The sequence below is a fragment of the Ochlerotatus camptorhynchus genome, unplaced genomic scaffold (genome assembly GCF_037179485.1).
Source record: "Ochlerotatus camptorhynchus isolate MF236.1 unplaced genomic scaffold, CSIRO-AGI_Acam_v1.1 ptg000432l, whole genome shotgun sequence".
Lineage (NCBI taxonomy): Eukaryota > Metazoa > Arthropoda > Insecta > Diptera > Culicidae > Ochlerotatus > Ochlerotatus camptorhynchus.
Genome location: NW_027040918.1, coordinates 4,921,965 through 4,943,554, shown reverse-complemented (window position 1 = coordinate 4,943,554; position 21,590 = coordinate 4,921,965). Strand labels below are relative to the sequence as shown.

Genomic DNA, 21,590 nt, shown 5'->3' with positions numbered 1-21,590 from the left:
TGAAAAATGATAATGTCTTAACCTTTACAGATGCATGAAAATATTTCTGATCGAATGGTGATAAAATTATTGAAATTAGTCCAGGGGCAGCTGAGTTATTAACGTTCAAAATCTTTCATAATTTTGTTACATGTTCAATTTTCGGTTTTCACAAAGTGTACCCCCATACAGCAATCACAGACGTAGTCCTAAGTCGAAATTGCTCGTCAAGATTTGCTGATCACCATGGCTTTCCCTGATGATATAAAATCGCTTATACAGGTGCTGCTAGATATAATATCTCACTGTTCACTTCTCTTTTCTAGCAACCAAGGGGCAAGACAGCTTAGCAAAGTCGTTGCCATCAAATCAATTCGTCCATTAGTTCGTTTCTTGAACTATTCGATTGATTCTGCCCGATTTTCTTTGTAGCATACAACTTGGTTTCTAATTAGGTTCACAGTGCAAAAGTTTCTTGTACGTCAAAGTTTCGCAAGTTTTGTACCCACTACAGATGATGCTGGAAGAGCGAAAAATAATAGATAAAGTGCAGCAAAGGAGCATACTTAAATGACGTAGCATATTTTTGTCCCCCGTATTTTTCTAAACTCGACGCAATGCGTGGTCGGTCACAATTTGGGTCTCTCCCTCCTTCCCTAAAATGCACCGTCATGTATGCATGGTCCCCTAGCCATTTTCCTGAACGACTACTTATCGTCTTCTCCTTTTGACTTTCATGGTTCCACGAAGAATCGCATGGTTTAATAAAAGCGTTTAGGTAAAACTATGTCTTTATCGGTAATAACGTTTTCTAGCTAAACTGGATCGTTGTTCACAGAAGTTCATAACGATTTAGGTACTCTTTCTTTCTTTCGGGGATGTTCACCGTGCTTCATGGCAACAACACACGAATGTATGTCATATCGTTGATCATATTAGAGCCAGAATCATCCCCCTCCCTCGATACATGCTGCTGCATGGCATTTCAACTATGGAAAACTAATTTTTGCAGTTGTTAACTCTCAACCAGTCAAGCATTCTGCTCCTCCTTCGGGAAAACTGGGGGTGGAATGGGACGTGTACGTCTGCGGTTTCTTCCAGTTGGAGGCCAGTCGGTCAACCAAGAGGTCGTTTCGTGGTTTCCAAGTTTCATGGCTGAAACTTTCAAACACCTCATCTGTTCTTGAATGACGCAGACTGACACTAACATTGCGTCTCATCTATCGTACGGCTTGAAAAAAAAGGAATATTTCTCAGTTTGCCTTGCATCATGCTTGAGCATATTAAGACAGGTCAGGATAGAAGACGATCAGCTCTGCAGCGCAGCATCCGTGTCCTACTGGGAGTGAACGCTTCTTGCTGATTTAATCAGAACAAGTTGAAACGGATAAGTTTTCCTTGGCTCCCAGAGGATGGAGGGGGGTGGAAATGGAACTGTTCTGTTTGACTTTGACTTTTCCGACGAGGGACGGGGAAGGTTCAGTTTTGATTCAATTGTAAGTTTGCTAGAGTAGGTATGTCTACATCTGTGTAGGTACTTACACGTATGGGAGTTCACATATCGTTGAAGGAATGTTATTTTCTTTCCATTTCACGCTGTGGATGGAACTGCATGTCGAGAGTGAAAGGTTGGTCCTTTTATTTTCCCGAAGCGCGACTATAGTTGTGCTGATTGAATTCGAGCATCTAGGTAGGTACGGTACTTAATCAAGATTGACTCGTTGGTGGAAATTAGGAATTCTTCGAGCGTTTTTCAAAGTTACGAGCGTCGAGAGGAAATTCAATTTACTGCACAGACAACTCTGCTCATCTCTAGACCATATAGATAAATCGTAAATGGCGTGGTAAAACAGAGTTTCAGAAAGTCAGACAACCGCTGTGTCAACTGACATGCAGCGGGAAATGAATTAACAGTGCAAATGCTAAGTTTATTTTAATTTATCTCTTAGAATTGAAACTTGATTCGGTGGGAATTAGTGTGACAACCGTAACCATAGGTATATCATTTAATTGAAATCATTGTTCAACTCTGAAAATAGCACAGATGCACCAAATACAATGTTGAAATGCATGGGATCGAAGTAGCTTGTGCGTGAACCATTAAACATCAAGAGACCTACTGTTGTTTGAAAAGTGACCAACTGCTGTCATGATTATCTGAGATTTGTCAAATAATGTAAATCTAGATAGAGCTGCAATTAGGGCGTAACAGCTTTTGTAAACAATGACTTCTAACAATGATTTCTAGGAATTCAAGGCACGTCCACGCAGATCAACCTAACCATCGGATAGGGGAAGTTTTTTCCTACCCGATGAGAATGTTGATTTGCGTGGGCGAGCCTTGAATTTCTAGAAATCATCAAGAGAAGTCATTGTTTATAAAAGCTGTTAGGCCCTCATTCCAGCTCTATCTAGAAATAGTATTGCCCACGTTGATTATAAATTAAAGCATATTGGCAAGTCTGATGACATTGTATACTAGATCATATTGCTCATCATGAATGGATACCTAGATGACAATGTACCCACGAGATTCCATTGAATCTCAATCAACACATATGTTTGTCGGAACATCATTAACCGACGTGGACGACGACTGACAACAACAGCACCAAACCGAACCGACTGAAGTGTAGTGTCCCTGATCTCATTTGCATTCAACAGCATTTTTTCCCTGCTTATTAATCTATTTTTGCAGCCGCAGAACTGAAAAGCATCAGTCCGAATGCCCAACATCAGCTACAAGAGCAACAGACGCAACTGTTCTGCCCCCGCCGCTTCGATGGGTGGACCTGTTGGGATTCCCAACCAGCCGGTACGGTCGCCCACAACTATTGTCCCAACTTTGTCCGCGGGTTCGATGCCAACCGCTTGGCCTACCGGATGTAAGTAAAACCAATTGAAAATTTACACATTAACAAGCCTTATCACAACGGCGATAGTGAAATTACTCGTCGACATAAGTGTTTAAAATGCATCTGACATTCGATTGCTGATTTTTCCCCTTCATACCCGTTCTCGTGCGCCATCAACAGCTGCCATCCCAATGGATCGTGGTTTATCCATCCGGAATCGAACCGAGAGTGGTCCAACTACACCAACTGCGTTGACCTGGAAGATATGAAGGTAAGTCCATGCCACCGTGGGCTGAAACGGATGCCAAATGAAGCTGGCCTGTGCAACGTTGGACTATGAGTGACGTTTGAAGCTTATTCATATTGGTTGGTTCCGGTGCCGGAAGATGTGTTTAATTGTTCTCTGGAATTTCTCCAGTGAAAACATTCTTCCTTGTTGTTACGCCGGGTTAGTATGAGATATTTTGTTTGCTAGGAAATTGTTTTTTCCAAGATGTGTGGTATAACATCTTTCCAGGCGCTAGTACAAGGCTACGACCAAAGCAACTTAATTATTCCCGGGTACTGTTCTATATTTACTTGATCATCGGCTTTCGGTGAACTGAAAGCAGATGATGGATCAGAACCACTTAAAACGCTTTGCTTGGAGGATGGTATTATGGTATTGGAAATTTTCAATAATTTTGCTATGAAATACTTTCATACATACCCATGTTTTATTTGAAAGCGGTACACTTTATCGAATACAATTCCTTGTAATTAGCAGTAGCTATTTGAAAAATAATGTAATTTTCTTAAGACATTTATTTAGTAGGAGAATTACTAGCAAAGTGAGTGGGACAGTTCTACGAACAAAAATGCCCGGGTAGGATAGTCAAAGCAATGGTCATTTAATTCAATATCTCAAAATGCCGCTGGATATGAGATCGAAGTGTGCCCTGCCTCTAAACGGACGCGAAAATTTGTCAGTTGTCATTTTTTCGTTTAGTGTGTGAGTATAAAAATTGAAGGCTATTTCCATGAGTATTTTTAACGGAATTCCGGTCGTGTGAGCTGTGATTCGGGTTTTCCGTTATTTTCGGTTCCGTCGTGAGATTTGTATTTTCTAGTGCGCGGTTCAAGAGTAAAATTTACGGGTTGCGAAGTGTAATGGTGCGTTTACGATTTTGCTTACTTCTGATATTTCGGAGCAGCTGAATGCTGAAGATTCGGAAACCAGCAGCAGTTCCGGTGTATTTATGTTTTCGAGCTGAAAAAGAAGCAGGCCGAAGACGACCAGCGGTACATCTATCGCTTGAGGCGTTGCTGCTTTTCTGTTTTTGCTGCTTACAAAACGAAGACTCTGCGATTTGGAAACCATGTCAGTTTTGAGAGGTCGGTGAGATCATTCCATATTTTATATTAGTTTGCGAACAATTTCAATTTATATATGGGTCATTCCATCTCAAGTGACCGAGTCCGTTGCATCGACGCTCTCCGATTTGAACCAAACTTGGAAGAACGACTTATTTTAGGCCAACAATCAAAAATCCAACGTTTTGTACCCATCGACTCACCCCCCGGTTCTGGAGACTGCCCCTACTTTTTTCCGATCTTAAAGAAACACCATTTTTCTTTTGAACATATCTCTGGACCAAATTATGCTACAGACAGGATTGGGCACTTTTTTAAAAGGATTTTTAACGTACAATCAAATGGCGTACTCAGAATTTTTATGCAGTGTTGTCAACTTGTCGATTTTTGCAATTTAAATTTAAAATGCAAATATCTCAAAATGTCGCCACTTTTTTCTAATTTTGAATGCACCAAAATGTTCGGCAGACATTTTTACATAAGAATCATCTAACCACCAAAAACAACTTTTTTCGTTTGTTTTTAAAAAGTTCCATTACTGTACAACCCTTCAATATGAAACGTTGGACAATCCTGAAAGTTGATAGAAACGATGAAACGTGTAAGTTAGATGATGATCTAATCCTTCTTTCATTTTATACAATCGAATGCTCAGATAATATTAAACCAGATTTGTTTCGACAGTGTTGCCACCGTTGCAAACTTAAATTTAGATTGATAATTTTTCTTATTTCCAACACTTTATTTTTTTTTGCGTTTGGAAATGTATTTCGTATTACATGGTATTTTAGGCAGATCCATTCGTTTTGTGTTTCTTTATTTACTGATTATTTTAAATAAGCTTTTGAAATATTCAAAAACTAATTTGATTCTAAATTAAAGCAGCCGTGTTTCTATCCTACTTATTGCTATCATTTATTGAACAAATATCATCTAATACATTGAGTAGCATGAGTAATTACTTCTTCCGTTTTGCCTTAGATTTGGGTAGTGAATTTGAACGCTTTTTTGAAACAAGAGCAAGAAATCGTTTTCATAAGAACAGTATCTTCGCCGGTAGGGGTGGCACAATGCATTCCGCGAATTCCAGGAATGGGTCGTGCTAGAGCGAATCGGGCTTCTAAATCCTGCTTATTCGTATTGCATTGCTCCGATGTCACAAATTGTACATTCAAATTGCAATTTGACAGTGCCCATTCGTATAACTCTTTTGGCGTTTGTATCGTTGTACCCTGTAGACTGGCTCTCGTTGCCAATCTTTTCAAGGTACCTCCTAAACCGTCACTAGGGCCTTTGCCGTGTGCCGTGGCAAAGTAATGCCACTCAGCCGGAACTCCGAAGTCTTCTTGATGGTAGAGCAAGTTGATGACGTTGAATCGGTTTTTATATTGCGAACCAGCACCATCAGAAAAGTATATAATTTTAATCAAATGTGAGAGCCGAGATTTCAGGAATGCCATAAACTGCCTCTGGAAACTGTGGAAGATAGCTGTGGAATGCTCAAGAACGTCGGAGATAATGATACAGTTTAATGGAACAACCTTTTCTTGCTCTAAGAAATAGGCGGCGAATGGATGGTTATTATAGTGAACCCCTTGTACGCTGTCTTGGAATCACACACAGATATCCAGTTAAGGGGAAGTTCACGGCACCGAAAATATAATTGATTTTTGTAAAGGTATTGGAGAGAGATAACAGAAATCTAATTTTCTAGTCATCATGGCATAAAGCTGGACTCAAAAAAATAACACGAAACAGCGACCTTTCGGTTTTGCAGAGCGTCTATTTTTGTTTTTTGTCTCATCAGAAAACATGTTTTTGCATGTGAATTTTCTCAGGAATCTGAGGCAGGAACTGATTTTCTTGGATTTTTATGTTTTTCCCGGTATTTTTGGAAAAATTTAAATCGAACCGAATAAGAAATTTAATTTTCGGTTCGGTGAACTTCCTCTTAAAGATGCCCTCCCCATGGACATGGAGGTTGACGGTACTGAAGCAAAGGGTTATGTTTAATTTCTTTATATTTGCAACGATGATGATTTCCTATAGTGACACATATCACCTTCTTAATGCTTCAGTATGCCTCAAACGATTAATTCTTGGTTGTTAATAGAACTTCCTTGATGAAATCGGCTGCTTCATGCAGACTGAGCAATTCTGATTATAGTATCAGATTTGTTCTGTATACAGAGGAACTGGGAGGGCTTATTAGAAACTTCTCACCAATAAAGTAAATTTTGCATATAATTTTATTAATATTTTATTTTATTTAAGCATATTATTTTTGTTACAGTCAATTAGCATTAGCATACGATACAAGATATTAAATATTACTTGCTCGTTTTTGCGTTAAATAATCAATATTTATTTTACTTGCAATTACCTTTGAAAGTTTTTTTCAAGTTTTTTTTTTGTGATCTGAAATTTTTCCCACTTTGGTTAGAAGTTTCGAAGCTAACGCATGTCCACAAGCCTAATAGAAAGATAGACAGAAAAAGAGTATCATGAAGAATGGTTGCATGCAAGGTTGCTTCCACTCACTTGCTATAGATGAGTGATTTTCGGAGTTTTGAATTCGTTAGATGATGTAATGGAGATTTGTGTTGTTGGATGCGGGAGGAGATTGAAGGGCGGGTGTTTGACGCATAGAGCCTGTCAATTTCGCTTTCAGAGTGTCGCAGTCAGCGGTTTTATGATTCGTGAGTGCTCGCGATTCGTAGAATCATTGATTGTGACTGCAAGTGGATTTTGGGCGGATTTTGTGTGTCGGACGCTTGCTTTTTGGCCTCTTCTTGTGTCTAACATGTGCAAAGTATCATTATAGCGTCTAATGGTTTTTAAATTCCTGGTTGCGTGAAATATATTTGTGAGCATATATTTTTGAGATTTTAGTAGTCACGTTTTGTTTGTAGTTTATATTTTATTTCTTTCATGTAATTATCGTAAATAATAGTTATTCAATAATAGATAGTTTATCAATATATTCGTACTTTGACACGAAGCGCTGTGGATTATGAGATGCTCGATGACCCTGGAGGGATCGATTTTGCTTAATGAGCAGAAAATCATGGATTTAACCCCAAGCTCTTCCACAGCACAATAAATCGGCACCATCATTTGTATATTTGATATTGAACATTAACCTCGGAAACTATTTGCATATCAAGCGAAAACGTAGTCCTGTATTGTCGCGAAGCGTTATGATTCTGAGATTCTCGATGACCCTGGAGGGATCGTTTTTGCTTATTGAGCAGAAAATCATGGGTTTAATCCCAAGCTCTCCATCGTGACTCTTAAAATCCATGATCACTAAACAAAATGAATAATTTCTTTCGATAGTCGGCTATCGAGAGATTAATTGAACAACAAATAAACAATACATACTTTTGGTTGCATCGCCAACTTGAGGCGAATCCTAACCGAATACCCTACCCAACCCTCCAACTCCGTAGCACTTATGAGGGTGTCGCTAAGTCGGTGGCATCTCGTTAAGTAAGTACTACATCAACATTTCCTTCCCTATCCCTAGTTATGGTAAAGATGGGCGTGGCCGGGAATAGCGACAGTCATACTTCTGTTACTCTTGTTTAGATTGGTACCAATGTTTACTCCCCAGCATTATTCCTGAAAGTAGTCTAACTGAGGATTTCAGAAAAGACGTGAGTGTCGCTAGTATCCAATCTACGAAGTATATCATAACAACGCTAACGCTAACGCTAACGCTAACGCTAACGCTAACGCTAACGCTAACTTCCTCTTAAAGATGCCCACAAAACTAGCTCTTTTCCCTTTTCAACATTTCCTTCATCTCTTTTCAGAAAGCGAGCAATGGCGCTATAACCATAGGGCATATAGGGCTAGGACAAGAGTTAGTGCTCATGTCCGGACCATTAAAGGAAGATGGAGCATCCCTTAACATTTTTAGATGAGTTGCTCCCAACGACCAATCATTTATAAATAACAATACAACATATTAACTAATTAAACAATATTGTTCTTCAATATGTTTACTATTGAATACTGCCGTATTGCAACGACGTCCAATCACAACCAGCCAGCTGAATCTGTTAGCTCTGATATCAGTCCAACCCGCAAGTGAACTTTAAATGCTGGCTGTTCGTTTCCATGGCCTCGTTGGCTTGCTCGTTCGTCTTTTTGATGTTTCAGATTCTGAAAAGTTTTTAATTGATGACATTTACAGAGTGTTTATAAAAGCATTATTTTTTAACATAACGGATAGTGAAATCATGTTGCTGGCCAACACCGACAGATTGTCTGATAAGAATAGTACCTTTCTTTCGGCAAACTGATGAGACAACCCAAAGGATGTTGGAATCGTGTTGATTTCCATCTATTGGTCCCCATGTGAGGATATCCGTTTTTGGCTCTCAGGATGGTCTTCCGCAGCGGAAAACTTCTATCCCCGAAACTGCACATCTCAATCTCATGGCCCGTATCGGATCATGCCTAAAATAAATGAAAATTCCTTTCATTTTCAATGCCTTCAAGTTCTCATGGATGACACAAACTTACCACATCAAATAGTCCGTTGGTTCCAAGGTTGGTCCAATAGTCATTACCTCAAGAATCATGAGCCCATCCAGTGCTTGGAAAATTCACAAAACAGTTGCTTCTAACAGACGACAAAGACAGAATAAAATAAACATGGCGCAGGCTACGATTTTCATCAAAAACTAAGTGCAATCGCAACATCTGATGTTGGATACTTTCATAGCACGGAAGACAAAACAACTTAAAATTTACATACAATGTACTCAAAAATAAGAACCTTCTCAAGAATACTGGTTGAGTACAATTCACAAAAAGCAAGAGTTCTGGTTGTACTTCAGGATTAATTTAAAAGTACTCATCAATGAGAACAAATTTTCATCCAAAACTGTTGTGATGACGAAGTACTTATTTTTAGGTACTTTATATCTCGGTTTTGAGTTGAGGAAAAGAAGGTACAATTCCAAACCATCTAGAACACGTTTTACAGCTAAATTAAGTTAGTTACCAAAATCTGTTACTATACCTATCGTTTAATTAAATTGTAGTGATTTGTAGTGAACTAGCTACCGAAGTAGGTTAGTTAGAGGTGGAGTTCGTGAACATATTGAATTTAATAACCCTAAGATCCTAAAATCTGGTAACCTACAATTTGTTCCTAAACGCTATATTCTACATCGTTTGCGTGCTCAACTAAATTAATAATTGAATCCCTAAATCCTAAATCTAGCCGAATCTTTGTTGAAAGAGTGACGGAAGATAACTCTCGGTTTGAAAAGCTCCCGCTCAGCCTCCTATCGCTTTTCATGGAGGAATTTCTCTTCCTCCAGCGTTTTCTACTTTGCGCTTTTCACCTGCTGCAACTGGTCTAGGGATTCCTCCAGGCTTGGTACTTCCTTTTTCAGATTCGGATCTGGCATCACTCCTCGCACTTTTCTTTCTGATAGGTGGTTTCTTTGGGACAGACTACTTGGCTCCTTTCGGCACCTTCAGCATATTTGTGCACTTCGAGCACGTCTACGGAACCTCCTTTACAGCTGTTGTCTTACCACTACAACTATAATGGGTCCAGAAATCGCAGACATCACACTGGATCATATCATCTACGTGGTCATGGCCTTCACAAAGCGTAAAGTTTCGATCGCTGTTTTGTTCTTCACTCAACGGTGGCGTTGATACCTCTGACATTTTGAGGTTATATCCGATGTTGTTCTTCAGTTCAGTTCGGATTAATAAAAGCAACTTCCTCAGAGCAGTCTCGCTTTGGACAGCTTGAAGCTGACACAGGTTTTATTATAAGCATTACGATTGGTTTAGACTTTATATTAGTTTAATAAAACCTATTTCAGCTTCAAGCTATCCAAAACAAGACTGCTCTGAGGAAGTTCCTTTCATTAATCCGAACATGGCTATATGTTTAAGTGCGCAAACTTGATTTTTTATGGATCACTTTCTTTAGTTTAAAGTTCACTGCTGAATGTGTTATGGATCAATTGCAATATGTTTATGGGTAATTTGTACAATTTCACTGCTCATTCTTTAGAAAGTTAGCGGTACATTTTTACAATTGTGTTGCTAAATTTTACATAAAATGTGGATCATATTGATATTTTTCATGGATCATTCGCACTTTTTTAAGGATTTTCTCCGATGTTACATGGATCATTTGGATGCTTTTTATTGAACGTTTTCCAATATTTTATGGATCATTTATTGGTTTTTATATTCAAAAGTGTGTTTGCCAATTCAATCATTTAAATATATTTCAGTATGTGCACACTTAATTTAGCTCGGTAAAATCTCCAACAGCCGATTACCTCGGCATTTACTTTTGCTGATATCTCTGCAAAATATCTGTTTGTTAGCTGATATCTCAGCAAAAAGTTATTTGTTAGCTGAGTCTCGGCAATTGTTTTACTGAATCTCAGCAAAATAAATTGCAGAACTGCTCAGCTGTTGGAATCTCGGCGAAAAAATTTAAGTGTGTGAATGTATAATGATTCGTAGGTCGGTTTTTATGCATTTTGTTTTCGTGGCACAATTCAGAACACTTCAGGACAGTTCCAATAGTTTCAGGATAATAACAAATGATTCAGAGAAAGATTCGAGCTCTTTAGATTAATTTCGAATTCATCCGTCAGTGATGTTCCAAGAACTTGAGTGAATATCCGTAGCTCTCAGAAAAATTCAAAAAACTACAGGAAAGCCCTGAACTTTGGGAAATATTAAGATTTTCAAGGGTTGTTTCCGAGAAATTTAGTTCAGTTCTATGATCTTTACGAAATTTTCGTGATCTTAGATGAAGACACTTCAGTTCATAGATCTTTTGGAAACTTCAGAAAGCTTCGGTAAAGTTCTAATAATGTCATGGCAGTGTAGCGCCATGAACATCCGGAAAATTGTGAAAACTTGAGAGAAGTTCCAAAAACTTCAGGAAAATTCTGAGAACTTCAGATACGTTCGATTAACTTAATAATAATTACAAGAACTTTGTAGATGTTCCGAGAACCACCCTAATTAAAAAAAAAATACCATACCCAAACGATAACCCGAAGGACAAAACTATTCCACAAAGGATTTGGATGATACCCTGAACACCTCTTTGAAACTTTAAGGTTATTCAATGATGTTCCAAAAACTTGAGAGAATATCCGAAGCGTTCCGAGAAGTGTCAACAACGTCAGGAAAGTTCAACGAACTACAGGAAAGCCCTGAACTGTGGGGAAGATTAAAGATGGTTCCGAGACATTCAGTTCAGTTCTATGTTCTTTACGAAATTTTCGTGAACTTAGATGAAGATAACTTCACGAACATTAAGTTCATGAAAATTCCAAGAATTTTAGAAGACCAACAAGAAACTTTAAAACTTCAGTTTCAAGATCTTTTGGAAACTTTAGAGAGCTTCGGGAAAGTTCTAATAATTCACGGCAGTGCACGGAAAATCATGAAAACTTGAGGGAAGGTCCAAAAACTTCAGGAAAATTCTGAAAACTTCAGATGTGTTAGATTAACTTAATAATAATTGCAAGAACTTTACAGATGTTCCAAGAACCACCCTAATAAAAAAGAATCATACCCGAATGATAATCCTAATGATAGAACTATTCCACAAAGGGTTTGCATGATTCCCGGAACACATCGTTAAGCAAAATAACTGTACAAACTTTATGTTAGTTCCATTAACATCAGAACCCTCGGGAGGATCTTAAAATTTCATGGAAGTTCCCAGAATTAAAAGGAAATGAAAACATCAAGAACGTCCAGAATAACATGGAAGTTTTAAGATCTTTACGTAAGCTTCCAATTGCTTCTGGGCACTTCCATAGATTTCAGGATAGTTTCGAGAACTTCAGTGAATATCCAAGAGCTTCAGAACAGTTTTATAAAATTCAGGAAAATATCAGGATCTTCAAGAGCAAACTTTGCGAAAACTCAAGATGTTCTTTGGGATGTTCTGACAATTCAGGGCAGTTTATTGATTATCAGGGGAACTTTTGGGAAGTTCCGAGAACTACAGGTGAATTTTAAGTACTATAGGGCAGTACCACTACATTCAAGAAAATAGCGTGAACCATCAAGAAGTTTTTAAAATTGATGACAGTCTAGAGAGAACATTGCATAGAAACAAGAATTTTTTTAGAAAATTCACAGAAAGACTACAATGGACAGTCCTATGGGGTTGTACGCAATGATGACGTAGGACTACGTGGTCTTATATAATAAATCTTATTTGTTAACTGCAGCAGGAGCTTGTGTTTTGTGTAGAAATAGGAATTCGAGCGGGGTTCTCTCTGTTTATACTCTTTAGTATGGCGCGCTTGACATAGGTAGATGGCCCACAGCAACTCACGAACAGTTACTGATTCCGATCAATAGCGGTGCGGCTTCTTCCTCCTTCGCTCGCTGCTTGCGTTGTGTTCTGGAGAACACCACTACTCAACACGCGGTGATTGAATAAATACCGTTTGGTGAGACCAGATGGAAATCAACTTTGAAATCTGTGTAGGGGAAATCGATTTTCACAAGCAATCGGTGATAAATTTTATTATCATAGCAACAATTGAACATTCATACAATTTTCAATAGTGACATTTAAAAAAAATGATAAAGTCTTAAATTTAACAGATGCGTAGAAATATTTCTGATCGATTGGTAGTAAAATTATTGAAATTGGTCCAGGGGCAGCTGAGTTATTAACGTTCAAAACATTTCATTAATTTGTTACATGTTCCATTTTCGGTTTTCACAAAGTGTACCCCCATAAAGAAATCACAGACGTAGTCCTACGTAAAAAAAAATAATCACTGTACTACAAAACGTCGCGAAGATTGAAGGTCTTGAGAGCAGTTTTATTAATTTCAGGGAAATTCCTGGAACATTATCAGAAGAGTAGTGAAAACTTCAGGGCGGTCAACATAAATTGTAGGAATTTGGAAGAAGTTCTGAGGACTGAATGGAAATACCGAGAATTTTGAGGACGTTTCATGAACACACGTTTTGATAGTAAGGGAACTTCTGAAAAATTTCGGTCACTTCAGGCAAGCTTCGAGAACTTAAAGGTGATTCCATCAGCATTAGGGAAACTGGAGAAACTTTTAAGGAGCTATTGGAACTTATCCAAATTGCTTCAGTGAAGTCAAGAAAACTTCAGAGAAGTTCAGAAACTTTAGAGAAATTCCAAGAACCTCAGGGAAGATAGGCATAGATATTATCAGGGTAGCTCAGAGATCTTAAGACTGTCACAATAACTTCAGGGACGTTCAGACTTTCGGGCAAGTTTGAAAAACTTGTTCATTGGTTTCGATGAATTCAGGAAAGCACCATGAATGTCAGCATAACTTTGAGAAACTATAAGAAATTCCTTTCCTTTCCTTTCCTTTCCTCCTTTCGAAAACTTTAAAAAAGTTCCGACATCTTCAAAGAAGATCAGAGAACTTTAGTGAAGTTTAACGATTTTTAAGCAATACCATTATTTTCAGATATGTTCCTAAATAGTACTTTAAGGAAGATCAGAGATCATCAGAGCAGGTCTATTTATTAATTGCAGGAACTTTCAAGAAATTCCGAAGAATTATGGAATATACCGAGAATTTCAGGAATATTCTGAAAATATCTGAAAATTTCTGTAAATATGTGGGGTCTTCAGGGAAGTTCCATGAGTATTTGGAAAAATTTTTGAACGCTAGAGAAGTTCCGAGAACTACTTGAAAAATTAGGAAATGTAAAGGAGGAATTCGAGAAATTCTTTAATATTTAAAAAACTTCAGGAACTTTTGAGATTTTAATGGAAGTTCAATGAGTAATTTTTCGATACTACTGGTGAAATCGAGCCCGTCCACGAGGGTGTTTTCGTATGAAGAAAATCCTCACACCATCGCAATCGATTCTCAGTTTGTAAACTCGGCACAATTTCATAGCCAGTGCCATGACAATGGATTGCCTTAAAGGTTTGTTCGATCGATGAAGCCCTTGAATCCATCGTGGTGGCGTCCAACATGATGACAGAAGGTGTGGGGGTGGTAACCAATTTTACACCTGAAAAGGTCCCAAAATGATTAATTATCACCACAACGTCCGAAGATGAGAATGCAAAAGGCATGGCACTACTCTGGTGTTCCCACATGCTTTCCTAGATTGAACTAGGGGACCTGGGTGTAATATGCTAATAATATAGTAAATAAGAAGACCAACGGCATTTATTCTTGTACTTTTGAATGACCAATGGCACAGTGAGCCAGGAATTAAATCTAGCTAGAAAAATAATAATAACGCTCTGGAATTGCATCCAATTGAGTTAACGTCTTCATTGAAGTTTCTTGGATTACAAAGGGCTACAGTCAGGCAAATTTAATAAAACTTCGCATATCTCAGTTGTTTGAAGATGTACAACTTTTTTGTCGTGATAATTTTTTCATAAATTTCTACATTCTACAACTTTGCCAAAGATAGTAAACCTATATCTTGCGAAATGAAAAAGTTTGTACCGCTGCCTCATCTGTGCCGCCAAAATATGAACTATTTTAGCTTACAAATTGTAGTCCTAATTAAACCAACTTCACCAAAGACGTCAACTCAATTGGATACAATCCCAGAGGGTTATTAATGTTGTTCTTCTTGATTTAATTCCTGGCCCCCTTTGCAATGGATTTCCATGCTATTTATATGCGTGGCCACTGAATCTAACTCATATTTGTCCCATCTGGAAAAACAGCATGTAAAATGCCGCTTACAATAGATTCTAATGGACAATTCATTTCTGACAAAAATCCATATGAGACTATTATCATAGAGGTAACTCTAAGACCAGAAGGTCCTGAAGAAACGTGCTCAACTTTTTGGCTCACCTCTGGTGCACTCTTCGCTCCCAATCTAATCGATGCACCCCTCGAAACATAGGAAAATCCACGAACCCCTCATTTTATCTGTCAAACTTTCATAAAGAATCAGTACTAGAATTGTTACTAGAATGGGGTACGTTAATCGATTTGCTGGGGATCAATAGGCTAGTCCAGTGTTGGCCAATTTTTTTTCCTTGGCTTTGTTTTCTGTCGATCTTGTTTTCCATGCTGAGCACCAATGCTACCGACACCAGGGAGGCAGCTCCCACACCTGGACTCTACCTATCGACCCATCAACTCATGAACCGGGGACCAACGGCTTTACTCCCCTTCCGAAGGAAGGCGTGATTAGAGATGTTATGCCTCAGAACATCCCAGCGGCGCCGACTGGGATTGAACCCAAGCCTGCTGGAGTGAGAGGTTATCACGCTTACCACTAAACAACCGGCGCCGTTATGTGGGCCAATTTTAAATCGTTAGTTTCCACTGGTTGCTATTATGCCTCTATGGGCAGTTTGAGTAAATATCACTCAAACGTTAGTAAAATTTTACTCAGTCCATGAGTGACCTACGTTTTTGAGAATTTAAGTGAACGGAACTCAAATATAAGTGAGATTTCAAGGTAATAATTCTGGGTGAAAAACCTTTAAATTATTAAGAGCTTTGTGAGTGTGTTGAGTACTTGGCACTGATGAAGTCTGCAAATAGTAGACGAAATACGTGTATCTGCCAAAAGATAAGCAATTATAACGGAATTAAAAAGAAATAAATTAACACGTGTGTTAATAAGAGCTTTTTGAGTGTACTCAAAAAGCTCTTCTTAAGAGCATCCGCACCAGTTTGACAACTTTAGTCGTTGTTATTTTAGTTAGCAACTAGTTTACACACCGGTCATTGCTATCACGATTGTTGGTGAAATTTCCCAGAGAGGGTTGATAAAATGACCCCAACCTTCAATAAAGGAGAGTAGGAGAGGGGAAGAATGTAGTAGATAGAGTTAGTGTGGAAAAGAAATGACTAGAAAACAGTGAGCGTGATCGAACCACCAGCTGAGCGGCAGATTCGTAGAACCGTGACCGAGGCTGGAAACCTCGGTCCAGTCACAACAATTTTAAGGGAGTTCCATGGTTTTCAGTACAGTTTAAAGACCTGCAAAAAAGTTGCAGGAAATTCACCGACGATCAGATTATGTTCAAAGAGATCTTTGAAAAATTTCAGAAATCTTCAAGGACGTCAAGATACCTTCAGTATATAGATTTTTTGGGTAGTTTCATTACATTTTAGGAAGCTCTCGGAACTTCGCAGATGATCAGAGATTTTCATATCAGTTTCATTAACGTATGTAAGAAAAACTGTAGGATCTTTCAAGGAATTCAAAGGAATTGTGTGATATTTCAAGAATTGCACATTATTTGTGATACTTCAGAACTAATGTGGGGTCTTCAGGAAATTTTATGAACATCATTAAAATTTCCAAAACAATAGAAAAATTATTGAACTTCAGGAACGATTCAAACCCTCAGGGATGTCCAAAGAAGTTCAGGAAGAATGAGAGTTTTTTGACGAAGTGCCGTGAGCTTCAATGAAGTTTTCAAAACTTCAGGAACTGTGGGAACCTCAAGGAAAATCAAAAAACTTCAAAGTAATTCAATTAAATTCAGTAAAATTTCCCGGAAGTTTAAAAACTTAAAGGAAGTCTACAGAACTTAAGGGAAGCTCAGAGATCTTTCGGGCAGTTACAATTATTGACCACCTTTACGGATGTTCCGGAGGACCCTTCCGTAGCCACCAGAGTGCACATACTGGTTTCAAATCCAAATTCATTCATGCAGCATCAGAACAAGTTGATTAAACAAATCTAGATTCTTGTTTACTAGCTTCTCACATTTACGGATGTTCCGGGTCTTCCAGAGGACCGCTTTGCTGTCCACATTTTTGTCTCTGATCGAAATTCATCTATATGGGAAATGGATGTTATGTCGGCCTAAATGCCGCTAATTTGGGCCCATACATAAATTCAGCAAGCGACTAAATTTTCAATAGTGACCAATAGTATCCATTAGTGCCGTCCCAATGACGCGTTTATCTAGATAAAATTGATAAATAGTAGATTTTTAGCGATGGGTCCAAGCTTAGATCCATAGGCCAACATTAGAGCCATTTCCCCTATATAGTTTTCAACAATCTTCAAATGAAAAGCAAAACTGACATTTCACAGATAGCAACGCTTGAGTCGGTTGCTATCGCACTGCTATATTTGTCAACCCGCTGCTCACTGAGAGCCAGATTGTTATTTCCCGCACTGGAATAGCAACCCCCGATGTGGTTGCTGCGTTACGGTGGAGGTAGCTAATATAGCTTTAGTAACGCATTGGTGCGGGTGCTCTAAAGGGATTCCGTTAAGAGGTTCGACACCTTTAAATTAGTTTTGAAAAACACATGAGCTGATGGTCATATTACAGCGTGGCGCGTATTACCCCACCTTTTCCTACTGGTATCAGGAGTAGATAGCCCAAACCCGTTCTAGACAAGTAATGATTGACATTGACTACACTGCAATAAAAGTTCACTTAATATTCACCTGAAAAAGTACGTAGATATTTTCCATCGTACTCTTCAGGTGAAAATTACGTGTTTTACGAATGAAATCTGTTCCATGTGATTCATATAGAAATCAAGTGATTTTCACGTAAATTTTATCGAAAATTCCGATGATCTACACATAGGTTTCACTTAATAGCTACGTGAATTTTAAAGTAAATGTTACTGGATTTTATAGTAATATTCAAGTGCAAAGGTGGTAGATTTAATTTTAATTTCGGTTTATAAGGGGAAAAGTTGGTTTCGGCAATACCTTAACCTATTATCGTCAGGGGGGTAAACAAAGTCCTAGAGCACTCAAATTTGGCCAATAGTTGCTCTGAAACACAATGTATCCACATGCCAAAATTGAGCTCCCAAGAACGTTGTTTACCCCCCTGACGATAATAGGTTAAGGTATTGCCGAAGCCAACTTTTCCCCTATTTTATTGAATTTATCATAAACAATGCATTCTAACAGCAAAAAAAAACACAATTCACTGATTTGCGATGTTGTTCAATTTCAGATAAAGTCCCTAAATTTAATTTATTTTTTTTATTAGATTACAATTCAACTCTATCTCATAGATTTTCATTTTTAATAATCATTTTCTGTATGAAATAGTAGGAACAGGAAATTAAGTATTGGTGTATTGACATCTTCAAATTTCGATTACAAACGTTTCTTTTTTTAACCTCCATTTGACTACCATTTGTCGAAATAAATCTTGAATCATATCGATTGAGATTGTGAGGAGCTCAATCAATCCGATTCCGCATTCTGCAATTTAATTTAGGATTTAATAAATAAGGATTAAATTATTAATATTAAACTCACGCTTAGAAAACTTCAAGTAGACGATCTAGGGATTGTCCACATATTTGCTATTGTCGCCATATTGAACTTATGAATAAGCAAAGAGCACTAAAAAGAAATCTCATTCGTAAAACCTACGTGAATTTCACATAACTTTCACCAGTATGACACTTCAACTCGACCAGTCAATCCAGTTGAATTCATTACCATGCCATTGAATATTAAGTGTAGCAAGTAATTCGTACTGTATTATTATCTTTAGGAAGTTACCTGAATTTTCAGGTGAAATTTACGTTTCTCGTTGGTTCAGTGTATAATTATGAACGCCTGACTGGCAAGAAACACCGCGACACGCATCCGATGAGGTTTTCATCACCTCATTCTTAGCACCTGCTGTTCACTAAATACACGCTATTTCAAAACTACCTAAACTTGGGTGCAATCCATCCAGATCGGTCAAAACTGAACCTACCCAAAATTGAATCAACTAATTTGGGAGTGACAAGTCGAGAATTGATGTCGTTAATTTTTCAACACTAATGTAGGTTCAATTTGTGGTTTCTACCCAGGTTTGCGTAGTTTTGAAACAGCGTGTACACAAAGCGTGTCTGTCACAGCGGTGCGGAAACAAGTGAGAATTGAATTGACTTCCATGAGTGTTCACGATGTGTCGTGTGGTGGTGCTTTCCACTTACATTCAATTAAACTATATACCACGCGTCCCACTTAATTTCGAGAATCATAAATTTTTGATCAAGTGTGCCTGGCTGGCTTACCCAATTGACCGAATGCCTCCGTACCGTCATGGTTGGCTTTGTGTTTTGCCGCATCTGAAGTGGCACCTTCATCACGGAAATTGACAAACCCTTTTCAGGCGGCTTTTCCACTCTCTTTCGAATAAATAATGTGATGGAACCGATTTGGGAATCATTCTCATGAATATTGATTTATTTCCTTGGGCGGCATACATGGGGCCGATCATTATTTGTTAGTCGATGGCAGGGTTGTTAATGGCGTTAACATCAGCGTCATTAACCCTGGTTGGTGATAATTAACAACTCGGCTGTGAAATGCGTTCGGGAGAGCAAGGAATCGAAGCACATTCTCCGGAATCATTTCAGCCGTCAATGATGATTGAAAATGATCACCCCTAGCAACGTGGTTTTCAGTGGAAGGGGATTGCTATGATTTCAATATTGATGCAATCGGGAAAAGTGGTACAGCGGGACTTAGTTGTCACGTTAGAAGTCGTATGGAAAATGGTATTGACAAAATATGTACATTTCTGATAAATAAATGTAACCAGCAAGTTTGTAGGCTCACTGGGTTTGTATATAATTTTATGCTTCGTTCAGCATGATTTTCTGCAGATTTAAGACCAAAGCTTGGATAACGACAAAACACAATTTCATCGTGAAAGATAAGATGACTTTTTAGAACCAAAACTATGCACAATGAAGCTACTGCAATTGACAGTTAATTTATGCTTCCGGACGATGGATCGACAAGCAATCAATTTTACACCCCAGTAAGCGCATGGCTGCTGGCCGGTGAGTGTTGAGATAACTTTTTGTTTTCAAATTTTCGTACAAACTTGGTCATACTCATCGAATGAGCAGTGATAGAAAAACAGCGATAAATTTAATTGACAGCTTGAGTAATGAATCTTTGTTAAGCTGAGAATCTGGAGTGCCGAGGGGATAAGATAGTTTTCTCATTCTGTACAGATATAGTCTTGCCACGTTGTGGGAATATTGCTTTATAATGTTTTACATTCTACATAGTGGGATCGAACAAGTGCATAATGGGAACAGTATCGATGTTTGATAACCAAAGAATGATGGTCTTTCCACAGACAAACAGACGTAACTTTTCATTTTGCATCATCTTTCATGTATTTAACGAATGATTTGAATACTATGATTCAGTTATATTCAGTTTACCTTGCAAGCAATAATGTTTGCGACCTAAGCGTTGGCCAGACTGAGTAGTTATAACATGTTATAACGGTTGTCAAATAATTGCAACACAGAAACCTTTGTCTGAACGTACTATTAGGGGGTAACTTGTTTTCCGCGAGGAGCTCGAGATATCCCATTAAAAAAAACAAACTTATCCTAAGCGTTACGTCTGTTTGTCTGTGGTCTTTCGATGAGCTACGCAGAATAATATTCCACATCATAATGCATTTCTCATTGCTTGTTTGAGGAGCTTAGGATGTACCGAAGCATATTACAAAGTCATTTGATATACTTCGCGGAAGATAGTTATTCAGAATCATGAATAATGCATACCGATGCTCTCTTCCATGAATTTGCATGAAATCAAGTGTAATTTCTTCGGTAGAATTCACCTGTCAACTGCGAACTCCTTCAGTGTTCTGAAGAAGGAACCACTTGAAGCATTGCAATTTATATGCCAACCCGATGATTGCATATTTCATAAATTGATTAAATACTTGCAATTTGCATATCAGATTAAATTTTGCATAAATTCTAAATCAGCAATTGACAAACTTATACTGAAGGCAACCTACTTTGAGAAATCCAACAACTGAGATGCATTTCATACTTCTTATATTAAGTATATCGTCAGATGTGAGCCCGAGATAATGTAAAATGGTAAAAGAAAAGTAATCCTTCAATCATCTGTGTCAAACTCCTATGTCTGTGCTTGTGAAAGTGTCGCGAGAAACAACTCACTCACACATTAATGCTGTGGTCTACCAATCAAGCGTCTAAAAGTTCAGAATATACATAATATGCGGGATCAAAGGCTTGCATTTGATTATAATTTAAATCCACGGTAGTTATTTAGTTCCAACAAGTGGAACATGAATTCCTCAAACTCTAACTCTCAAACAAGGTATTGAAACATTTATCAAGTGCTTGAAAGATCGAGAAATTGTTCGTGTTGTAGAATCTTAAAAGTTAATTTTTGCAGCATATTTTATTTTTTTTTTTGCTCTTAGGCTCTTGTGCGAATTTTGGAGAAAAACCGATCGTCTTTCATGTTAACTAGTACGAGCAGTGGTACTTTAAGGAGACTACTTTCGGTTTTTGACGTAGGATTACGTGTTTCGGCAACATATTGCGAGTGCAATTTAAAAAAAAAACAAAATCGACCAACCGCGTTACGAAAAGTGGTCAGGTTTTGACC

General features: G+C 38.1%; 2 protein-coding genes across 2 annotated transcripts in view; one reads left to right on the top strand and one right to left on the bottom strand.

Annotated features, from left to right (window-relative positions):
* LOC135711377 (nuclear pore complex protein Nup88-like) overlaps positions 1 to 21,590 on the bottom strand; it is a 489,612-nt gene that overhangs the window by 94,639 nt on the left and 373,383 nt on the right. The window lies entirely within an intron of this gene.
* hec (hector) overlaps positions 1,592 to 21,590 on the top strand; it is a 102,158-nt gene continuing 82,159 nt past the window's right edge. Inside the window, exons 1-3 of the mRNA XM_065234303.1 lie at positions 1,592 to 1,607; positions 2,678 to 2,864; positions 3,015 to 3,105. Of these exons, the coding sequence (XP_065090375.1) occupies positions 1,592 to 1,607; positions 2,678 to 2,864; positions 3,015 to 3,105 (294 nt within the window). The remainder of the gene's footprint in view (positions 1,608 to 2,677; positions 2,865 to 3,014; positions 3,106 to 21,590) is intronic.